At 42.6% G+C, this 12,086-nt stretch overlaps 1 protein-coding gene across 7 annotated transcripts in view; it reads right to left on the bottom strand.

Moving 5' to 3' along the window:
• Positions 1-12,086, bottom strand: part of LOC111863230 (Down syndrome cell adhesion molecule-like protein Dscam2) — a 407,724-nt gene that overhangs the window by 91,060 nt on the left and 304,578 nt on the right. For all 7 annotated transcript variants that reach the window (XM_033750977.1, XM_033750976.1, XM_033750975.1 and 4 more), the window contains exon 6: positions 1,455-1,572. In XM_033750977.1, the coding sequence (XP_033606868.1) occupies positions 1,455-1,572 (118 nt within the window). The remainder of the gene's footprint in view (positions 1-1,454; positions 1,573-12,086) is intronic.

Raw genomic sequence — 12,086 nt, forward strand, 5'->3', positions numbered from 1 at the left:
GGGACAGCAGGACAAGATGATCACTGCGAACACAAATATATATGTTGTGCAATTTAGAGAGATTCTATATAGGAAGAAAGAAACTGTAGGGAAACACAGATAAATGAAAGAAACACAGCAATTTTTGGAGATAATAGAAAATAATAAAATATGATTTACGAGTAAGTCACATTATATTTTATTTCCTCTCTCAAGAGAACTGGAAATTCTCGACATTTCAGTCTATTTTGGTTTTGTCTATGTTGATAAAGAACCATAGTTGTGCCAAACAAATGCTACCAACTTTGTAGAAACTTCACTAAAGTCCCGGTAACTCGACAGATCTGCGCGAAGATATATAGGTAATAAGTATAAGAGTCCGGCTCTGTGATCAATAAACAACGCATCGACAAAGAGGACTCCGTGGCCTGTAGTCAGCAAGCGAATTATACCTACCGAGCGACCGCCGATTGTCGGCGAAGTCAGTGTCAACTTTTGCCGATAGAGAGTGTGTAGCGTGGTGAGCGCAACGGATCCCCACGGCCGTTGATCTCGGTTTTCTAGACCGGAGCCGCTATTTCCTTGAAATAGAGCCGGTCTGGACGATTGGAGAAGTGAAAATTCTTGACCGTACCGGAACTTGAACTCCGACTCCTCGACCACTCTCCCACACGTCTTCATGGCGTAGTGCTTAATTAGTTAAGCACAGGGACAACTTTACCTTTTATCTCAGTGCTGGAAAATTCAGAACAATTTGGCAACACAAATGCAACTGCTTTGTTAACTGACTACAACACCGATACCTACTGTTTTTAGTGACACACAGAATTCTATTCTGGTAGTGATATTGCAATTAAAATATGTTGGCGATTACGCTTAAATTTATTATTTCCGAAATCCGTAAGTATCACGAAGTTGATTTATTATTGCCACGTGTCTCAGTGACTAAGACGCGGGTTTGGATTGGTGAATCGGTTTATTGGATCTTCACTAGACGTAACTACAATTAGTTCTTACACTCTCAAGATTACTGTAACTACAGTACATAAAGTCTTCAATGTCTGCTAACACTTCACAGATGAATCCTCACAACTCATTACCGTGACAGCTTCGTGTCCTTGACTCACGCATTTTTTGATATAACTGACTGCAAACGACCTTCACTGTCCCCTATAAACATTCGGCACAGACTCCACAGAAAACACCTACTGTAGACGTGCTTACAGTTCTGTTGCTTAGCACTAGGCACGGCGCGGATTCCATTGAAAACACTTCTTCTGTTGTCAGAATTGTTGCGTAACTCTTTACCAGGAATCTGTCTTCGCGGGAACTTGTTTACCAACCTGGTGCCTAGCAATGGGTGTACATTTAACATTATGTTTGTTATCAAGGAAAGCACACACAAACGCATGCGCACTGAGAGGAGTCAGACACGTACGTACTGAATGACAACGAATTTCTGCGCGCTTGTTTACCTGTACTGAGGCCTGGGGTTGGCGTATGCGACACAAGGAACCACGACGGTGTCATCCACTTTCGCTGTCAGCATGAGCAATCTTTCATTCAAAACTGGGGGCACCGGACCTCGGATATCTGTTGAAAACAGGAAAATATATAAAAATATATTCATATAAGACAAAGAACGCCACGGAAGAACCGTACAACAATTATGATTGTATTTATAGCCTATCTCAAACAATACTGAACGATACTGGAATTGAGGTTCTCAAGGGGGTAGTTCGCAGAAAGCTTTCTTCTAACCTCAAGGCCTCACAACCCCCAAAATTGCATTATTTTGCACAAATCTAGGATCTAGAAGCGCCAAGTAAAGATAAATGATGAATCTGAGATCGGGATTTCCATGTGTCCTCCATTGTACACACAAAATCAATACATATCGAAACCTTCGAGATATTTATGTATAAATTTTGTTGCATTTCGTAACTTTTAAATCTTCATAAACATCTGGAACGGAAATAAATGATATCGGAGATTTTTAATTTCCATCAATATCATTCATGTAGGCACTAAACATTTCCTGTCATAATTTCCAGGCTATGGATTTATCTCCAGTCTGTCTTTACTGTAACAAAGAGGGAAGAATCTATATTTTCTTACACCATCAGAAAACATTGTTCTTGCATTATTTGCAAGCACTGTTATCAACTGAAGCATGAGAAATTGCAGGAGACGTATGACCTATTTCGAAATAAAAATCCAAGCAATTATTCTGATGAATGTAGGAAAACGTAAGTTACAAGGCTGAAATTCTGACAGAAACTGAAACAGATGCAATGTATATTAGGTCAAATTCACAACATTCGATCAGAAGACATGGTATCTTCTTCAGAAACTTAACTTGTCCTTTGTATGTGGCTATAATCATGGAAGGGCTACATTGAAAATTACTGGCGCCTGGGACATGACGCCTTGAAGCCTGGTTCACTGTTAGCGATATTACGACGTACCCGTTGCCTCTAATTTCATTTAGGTTACATAAGTTTACCTTGGATTACCCTGAATTCCGTGGTCTTCCTCAATGAATTTAGTGAAATACAGAAATAAAAAATAAAATCAGTAGGGATAATCTGCATTGACACGGATAACAGTACACACCCCTTCCCCTTCAGCCCGGTACATTATAAATACAGGAGTAAGCACACTACACATGCATAACGTGTGCACACAAGGGAACACAATACGAAGGCGAGCTGAACGACAAACAGGCTAGGGACAAAGGGAGTATATAAACATAACATTATATACAGTAAATAAAAAACAATAAAAATGTGGGCTCTTAGACATTGTAGATGATAACCACAACAACGGTCTTAAGCACGGAAAACAACATGCGAACACCCAGGTCGCTACAGTATAAAAATATTCCGTGGTTTTAATCTGCAAGCGAACTATACCGACCGAGCGACCGCCGCTTGTCGGCGAAATTAGTGCCAACTTTAGCGGATAGAGGGTGTCGCGTGGTCAGCGCAACGAATCCCCACGGCCGTTAATTTCGGTTTTCTAGACCGGAGCTGCTATTCCCTTCAAATATCTCATCAATTATCCTCACGAGGTTGAGTGGACCCCGTTCCAGAAACAATACTTCACAGAAAACCTGGTAGAGCAGGGAATCGAACCCGGACCTCTGGATCTGTATCCAGGAACTCTGACCACTAGACCACAGAGGCAGTCATAAAAATCTAAATAAATGGATAATAATATACGAGTATATCGTTTAGACAAATGGACGACGTCCTTAGCAAAGGTGTAAAAAATAATTTTACAAAATTTTAATGAATTTTATATTTAAAAGTAAATTACATCGAGAGGAACATTCTGTATTTTATATCATGAAATATCGAAGTTACATCTGATGTGAATAAGTAGACATTTTATACAGTGGAACAGTCCTGGCATAGCTGGGGCACCTGAAGATGGCCGTTTCGTGAAAGGAAGGAGAGATACAAATACCTGTAGTCGCATTGCTGACGGAATTTTATCCTGTGTGAAGGACATATTAATTCAACAGGATGCTCAAATACAATATTGCAAATACAGAGAGAACAACACGGAATAGGTTACTGGCCATTCCTCACTAATCCTGCATAATCATCATCTAATCTCATTAGATTCGAAAAAACATAAATTATGCATCATCATCAAGTCACACAAATTCATTTATGTATCATGTGCAATTCATTAACTATTCATCTTCGTTCCGAAGTTAGATTGGGTCCTAGGCTGCGCCATAGCTCAAGCAGTTTGTCTCTTGCTTCCCACCGCGTCTGCCCGGGTTCGATCCCGGGTCTGGTCAAGTGGGATTTGTGGTGGACAAAGTGGCGCTGGGGCAGGGTTTCTCCGAGTACATCGGTTTCCGCTGCCACTCTTCATTCCACCAATTGCTCCACAATCACCCTCGCCTATCATCTGGGGCTGGTACGATAGGCCAGAATTGGCCGCAGTACAAGGGACTTAGTCCCACCCCACTAGCAATAAAAAAATACATTGGGTCCTTGGTATAATCGAATTAAAATAATTTTATAAATCCTATTAGACGGGAAAATTGATCAGTCAAAGAGGATGAGATGAGCAGGGCATGTAGCACGAATGGTGGGAAAGCAATAAGGAAAGAAACATCTGGGAAGACCAATATGTAGGTGGTGGACAATATTAAAATGGATCTTAGAGAATTAGGATGGGATGGCATCGATTGGATTGATCTGGCTCAGGATAGGGACCAGTGGAGAGCTCTTGTGAACACGATAATGAACCTTCGGGTTCCATAAAATGCTGGTAAGTTCTTGAGTAGCTGCACAACTGTCAGTTTCTCGAGAAGTGCTCAGCTTCATGAGTTAGTGATTAGTCGGGTAAGAAATTAAATAGTAATTCTACAACAAAAGCAGAAAACCGCGGATAAACACCTATGACACCCACTTCGAGTCGAACCCACTTTTCCAGTGTTTTACGTAGCCTAAATTTACGCTGCGATTGCGTTGGGAAATCGCGTGCCATTAAACTCCTTTCTTACATACGTTAAACGTGACAGTAAATTTGTTAATATGGAACGAACAGACACTGTTGAAGACTTCGAGCTTGTACAGCGGGCCGTATAACCTGTCCCGTAGCCCGCACCGCCCCACAAAGTGTGTAATGGATTTTGTAAGCCCGGGGCTACACAGCCCTAATTCCAGGTGACGGCTTCGGTCCACTTCGTCTTAATTTGGCCACGCTGCGCTCTGTGTACCACTTCTTTGGAGCAACCCGTCTTCATCACACGGAACAGGACGGTATAGAGACGGAGACTTGTATTCGGGAATTTCTTGCTTCGAATTTCGGCCTGGACAACCATTATCCTCCCTGAGATTGTTCGCTCTGTTTCTAGGTCCCTCTAGGAATATACCGGGGTTTGTATACCGAGCAGGACACTAAACTTTACTCCCAGTTCCTTTCCAATCCACTCTCAATTTTCTCTCCTACTGTGTGACGTTACACAGGGTGTTTCAGGAGAAAGATCAATATTCTGGGAGGTCATAGTATCAGTCATTCTAAGCAACATATATATATTATTTTTCAGTAGCTTTTTCCGCCCATTCAGGGCCCAGGCCTCTTATTCAGTTCCGTAATATTTTTTTACAGACGGTAGGACTCCTTGGAAGAGTGACCAGCTCGTCGCAAGGCCGCTACATACACACAGGACAACACAAACACAGATTAAACGCACATAGACATTCATGCCTCGAGTGGGATTCGAACCCACGGTCCCAGCGTCCGAGATATTGAAGACAGTTCAAGCCTTAGACCATGTGGCTACTGTGACCGGCATATATATAAACAAAAACTCCGTAGCTTGAGTCCGCAAGTGAACTATACCGACGGAGAGACTGCCGCTTGTCGGCGAAGTTATTGCCAAATTTTGCAGATAGAGGGTGTCGCGTGGTCAGCGCAACGGATTTCCACGGCCGTTAATATCGGTTTTCTAGATCGGAGCCGCTATTTACTTGAAATATCTCCTCAGTTATCCTCATGAGGCTGATATATATATATACACGTGTGTCCTAATCCGAATGGTTTCCGTGACGTAGTAGTGTACAAAAATACATGACTGCAGGTCCAACAGAATTTTAACTGAAATATTTTTCCACATGTCGAGTACGCAAAGGAAAGAACTCCGTGGCTTTAGTCCGCAAGCGGACATCTCTATCCGCTAAAGTTGGTACTAACTTCGCCGACGAGCGGCGGTCGCTCTGTCTATATAATACGCAAAGGAAAAGGAGGCCACGCCATAGCTCAAGCGGTTAGTCGCTGGCTTCCCACCGCGGCGGCCCAGGTTCGATCCTGGGTCTGGTCAAGTGGGATTTGTGGTGATAACAAAGTGGCGGTGGGGCGGGTTTCCTCCGAGAACTTCGGTTTCCCCTGCCAATCTTCATTCCACCAAATTCTCCATCATCATAATCATCGGGGCAAGCTACAATAGTCCAATCAGTGGCCGCCGTGCCGAGTGGACCCAGTTGGACTCCACCCACCACTAAGCGAAATATCTCTTCTGTTTGCCAGTTGTCCAATATGTTGCGGGCAACATGACTTAGTGATGAGCCAATTCTCGGCTTCAGCTCTACGAGACTGACAGCTTCCACTTCTGTTTAAATGTGCATGAAGCTCTGTAATGTGAGAAAATTCCTCATTCTTATTCCTCGACAAAAGAGATACAGGAATGCGTCACTTGGGTGGACATACGGATTACAGGAGTTCTTAACTGAAGCAAATCCTCTCCGTCAGGGATTATCCGAGGGGAAGCTGCTTCTCCCCTATCCGTAGATATTTCTACAGCGCTGTCGTTCTGTTTATCTTGTTTCTAATGTATTTATCTCGTTATGGGGCTGTGAAAATTATGTACACTGCTTTTTGCAACGGTAAGCAATTCATTTCTGCCGCAGATTGTCTTCTGTAGTTGGTTTGAGTCCCGATGAGGTGGATTTTTTCAATTGACATAATCCTTAACAATGTTTCTACATGGAAGAGTCCTGTCTTCTTCACAACCACCTCTGTGAGAACCTCAAATACTGCAATGTGTCTAGGGCTCCTAGTTTTCAGGCTAGGGATCCAGTGTAAACCTACAGGTCTCACTGCCTTCCCATTGTGTGAGGGATGTCTGTACATTAATATGCATCTCATCACACCGAGTTATGCGACTGAATTAGGGGTCGAAGGGGTGCACAAACACGTGCACCCCGGAAACAGAATTACGAAGAAGTGTTAAATAGAATGACGTCTTCTGGGATGTAGCGCCGTGTGGATATTGTGTAACTTAACGTTTCGGAGGAACGTATCGCCTCTGTTTTCAGGATATAAAAATCCGCCAGTGAGGAACTAGCGTCAGCAGATGACCGCAGACTCGCTCTCGGATGGAGGCGATACGTTCATCCGAAACGTCGGTTTACACAGTATCTACACGGCGCCACATCCCAGAAGACGGCATTCTTCATAGTCACCGCCGTGAAAAACTCATATCTTAGTTAGTTAGTTAGTTATTGGAGAGGGTGGGTTTCCCCATGCACTTAGATCTGTATTGGTCCATTGTGCTTCCCTCTATGATTTCTACCAGTCTCTATATCCTACCGGTACTGGTGCTTACCATCAGTCCCGCCCAGCCAGCGAGACCGGCTCTACTAGCTGAGAGGTATCTATAATGCTTCCCCCATCTACCAGAGGTATTAGAGACTGCTGTTGGGCAGGAAACGTCCGTAATTTGGCTCAGTGACCTCCTTTGGAGATACGAGGTTCTTTTACGTGCCGTAAAGCTACGACACGGGACCCACGGCTTAAAGTCCCTCCCGGAGGACTTGTTCCCTGAATNACAAGAAAGAGTGTTAAATTGTAAACATAAAATTACTGGGAAACTTAAGGAATATTAATTACTATTTCCAGTTGAGTATTGAGCCTATGGTGTGCTTGAGGAATGCATGTTTCTGCTCCTCATAAGGACCCATCACCCCTTCCTACAGATTTAGGGGCTTCTAGACTGGAGATCATGAAGACAGAACTGCAGAATGGTATGCAGGGATGTTTGAATGTATTCATGAGCATTTATGTAGCAAAGAGGCATGTTAGGTGCACTGGAATAACTAAAATCATCCAGAATTCTCTATGGTTCTGACATATCGGACCCTATGTTGGCTATTCGGATTAGGACACCGAGACTTCAGCCGTGTTTCCTAACCGATTTAGTTCAGCTATATGGCTCACAGTCCGCGCGGTCTAAGGCATGAACTGTATTAGCTTGCTTGAACCCTGGGTTTGTGGGTTCAAACCCAAATCGAAGTATGGATGTCTGTGAGCGTTTGTGTTGTTCTGTGTGTAGGTAGCAGCCTTGCGGCGGGCTGATCTTCCGTACAAGGAGTTCTACAGACTGTGTAAAAAAGATTACGAAACTGAATAAGAGGTCAGGGCCCAACAAAGGGCAGTAGTGCAACTGATGAATGAATGAATTTGGTCCACACTATGAGATGATTTCTTAGTAACAGGAAAAAGTAGGTTGTTAATGATGAATGTAACAATAACTTTACCAATTTTCTGCCACAGGTACGCATTGCGGCTTTTTGATCATAGACTTTTGGCAGACTTGTGTTCGTCATTGCATCTTCGGTAGCCTGTCGAACTTTGTAAGAATAAGTCCAAAATATATGCTGCATTTTAAAACTTCCAGCCTTTCTCGTGGGACTCGTAAAACTCGTCAATTTTGACATTCAGATATAAAGTATGACATATCAAGTTTGGTACTACTGCAAGAAAGCCACTTGAATAATTTGATATTTTACGAGATCTACACAAGTGTACATCATATCACAATCAGCCGTGTCACGTGTAAATCTTACACACCCAACACAGAGCTCGGCCAAAAGATACTATTTTAAATTTCAGGAATAATGGCGGGCGTGAAATATTTAAAAATTACAATTCTAAAAGGAAATTATATACAAATTATCTTTTCGATATATAAAAAAATCGTTCCTTATTTGAGTGTAAAACTGTAGACTCTAGGGGCCTATTTGAGCACAATATTGTGAAATGTAGACACATTGCTAGGCAACGAATCAGTAAACATATTACCGCGGCAACGAGTACAAAGGCAACAATCGAATAACTTCCGTTGCTATGCAACGGAGTTGTATATAAAACAATATAGAAAGCGGTGTTTTCTATAGGTCCGCCTCATGACTATAGTAGTAGTACAGAACAGAATCAGAATGGAGCGAGTCCTCGGTAGTCCAGGAAGAAGGGCTCGGCTGGAGATTGATTGTGAATTATTGGAGTGATATGGGTGATTGTACAAGAAGTTGTTTATAAAACCAATCATTCAATCCAAACACCATTATTATTAGTCACGCAACCGTAAACACGTGAGAATATGGAGAAGAAGTTTTAAAAATAGATTATTACTCTTCATTCAAGTTTTATCTGTCCTGCTGTTCACTCTAATAAAATTCGTAACTATAAAAGTCATTCATTTGACGGTTCTGAATAGACTGGTGAAGTCATATAAAGCCAAGTAGTGGATGTTACGATGATTATAAATACAAAAACTCCGTAGCCTGTATTCCGCAAGCGAACTATACCGACCGAGCGACCGCCGCTTGTCGGCCAAGTTAGTGCCAACTTTAGCGGATAGAGGCTGTCACGTAGTCAGCTGAGTGGACCTCGTTCTAGACTCACTACTTCTCAGAAAATCTGGCAGATCCGGGAATCGAACCCGGGACCTCTAGATCTGTAGCTAGCAACTCTGACCACTAGACCACAGAGGCGGTCTCCGATGAATTGAAGTAGAGGTATGGAGAAAGCGATAAGACCTATATCATGTCAGCCTCTTTATTTTTCTCTAGGCCAGCTCTAGGGACCACCCGGTGGTATAGTGTGACAGAAAAGACTGTCGGAGATTTCAGTACACGGAACAATTTGCTTGGGACGCCATTTGAGCACGGGTCCGTTTGTATTCAAGTTTCCCTCTGACACTGCAGGCAACATTACGGTATAAGCCAGGAGAATATGGAACGCGGGGCCTCGAGATGAAAGCCTAGGTTTATCTTGCAAAGCGATGTTACATAATGACCTTCAGACGCTGTATGACATTCGAGTCGCTACGGACAAAAGGTCACACAGAACATATACAGCCAGAACAGGCGGGATGGCAGATGGGAAAACCAGAATAACAGAGTTGCAAAAAAATATGCTTGGATATATAGCTCTTGGCACAGATACCGACATGAGAATATCCTCTTATAGCTCCGATATTTTGAAAAGTGATGTTCTGTGATGAATATTTAAATATTTTAATGATACTTACTTACTTACTCATGAAGCTGAGCCCTTCTTGATGAGCCGCCAATTCTTCAGCTACTCAAGAATTTCCCAACATTTTATGGAATCCGAAGGTTCATTACCGTGTTCACAAGAGCCCTCCACTGGTCCCTATCCTGAGCCAGATCAACCCAATCCACACTATCCCATCCTATCTTTCTAAGAATAATTTTAATATTGTCCACCCACCTACGCCTTGTTCTTCCCAGTGGTCTCTTTCCTTCTGGCTTTCCAACCAGTATCCTATATGCATTATTCTTCTCCCCCATTCGTGCTAGATGTCCTGCCCATCTCATCCTCCTTGACTTGATCATTCTAATTATACTCGGAGAAGAGTACACGTTATGAAGCTCCTCATTAAGCAGTTTTCTCCAACCTCCTGTCAGTTCATCTCTCTTCTGCCCAAATATTTTTATAATTCTTAACAATATTTATATAAGTTTCTGATGCAAGTAGATGGGTTTAAATTGATATATCAGCAGCCCGGAAACAATCAATGTTGTATTAAGAAGGACTTTGGTGCTGACTTTATATAGCATTGGAGATGAGAACTTGGACTGGAATTAATTCCTCCCACCACAGCTAAGAAAATGTTTAGGCTCATTCTGGATTGTACAGATCATGTTCTGGAAAATTATAACTCCTAACGTCCTACAGCAATATTTCCCCTTCAACTAATAATAACTTAAATTGACACTGGTAGGAAAGTCAGAAGGAAAGAGAACACTGGGAAGATCAAGACGTAGGTGGGTGGACAATATTAAAATGGATCTTAGAGGGATAGGTTGGAATGGTATTGATTGGATTGATCTGGTTCAGGACAGGGACCAGTGGAGGGCTCTTGTGAACATGGTAATGAATCTTCAGGTTACATACACTTGTGGAGAGTTCTTGAGTAGCTGCAGAATTGGCGTCTTCTCAAGGACTTAACTCCAAGAAATTAGTTAGTCAAATTGTTTCACAACCCTAGGTTTCATCTTTAACAAAAATTTAGATCGAATATCAGCCAACGAAAACACGTAGCAGCGAAAATCCCTTCAGCAACTACCTTGTCTTCTTTCAAAATTTCTTTTTTTTTTGTATCCATTGTGTTAACTGACAGTTTGTACATAACAAAACCGCCAGATAAAAGCTCTGCATATATCGTTAAGTATTCAAGGCTATCAGACTAGATCCATACTGTTCGAACTTAAAATTATGCTCCAATTATATTTTTAAAACAATTTATTTAAGCGTCTGGCTAAAGCTACTTAAATTATTCCATTTTACATCGCCTTGGCCCTGTTGTAGGTAAATATTTTCATATTTTTTGTGCACCCTGTTGTATTACTTATTCATGACGTGACGTGTGTCAACTCTGCTTAACCGGTACATGCTATTATTGTTCGCCGTGATCATATGCTTCCTAAAGCAATGGATCCGTCCGTTTGGGGCACATTCGTTGGAATTATTTTAAAATTTTTACCTTTGTAAATACTGAATCTGTGAATTGTGTTAAACGTATTGCCTACATATTCAGGGTATAAGAAATCGGCGAGCGAGGAACCAGCTTGAGCAGGTGGCTGATGACTCACACTGCAGCAACGTGCTCACGCTGGTTCCAGGCTTGCGGATTGTTATACCTTGAAGGCCGCGCCATAGTTCAAGAGGTTAGTTGCTGGCTTCCCACCGCGGTGGTCCGGGTTCGATCCCGGGTCTGGAGATTTGTGGTGGACAAAGTGGCGCTGGGGCAGGTTTTCTCCGAGTACTTCGGTTTCCCTTGCCAATCTTCATTCCGCCAAATTCTCCATCATCATAATCACCCGGAGCAGGTACAATAGGCCAATCAGTGGCCTCCTTGCCGAGTGGACCGAGCTGGACTTCACCCTCCACTAAGGGAATTTATACCATGAAGGTGGAGTCGATACGTTCCTCCGAAACGTCGGTTAACACAAGATCTACACGGCTCCACATCCTAGAAGACGACATTCATCATAGACTCCGCTGTGTAAACCTCAAATCCTACAATTCCTCTTATGATTACACATACGACCACAATGTTCATGTTCCCGATAAGCACAGTAGCTGTTCCGTCAGGAAGGTTTGAAACAAATCACGCCGGTTAATATAATTAAGAAAATCTTCACGATATTGGAGTTGTTCTAATGAGTTAACTAGCCGGTCACGGCAGCCGAGCGGTCTAAGGCATGTATTGTCTTCGCTCGCTTGGAAACCGGGACCGGGGGGTCGGGTCTGTTTCGTGTGGTGGACGAACT

Source organism: Cryptotermes secundus, unplaced genomic scaffold, assembly GCF_002891405.2.
Source record: "Cryptotermes secundus unplaced genomic scaffold, Csec_1.0 scaffold688, whole genome shotgun sequence".
NCBI lineage: Eukaryota > Metazoa > Arthropoda > Insecta > Blattodea > Kalotermitidae > Cryptotermes > Cryptotermes secundus.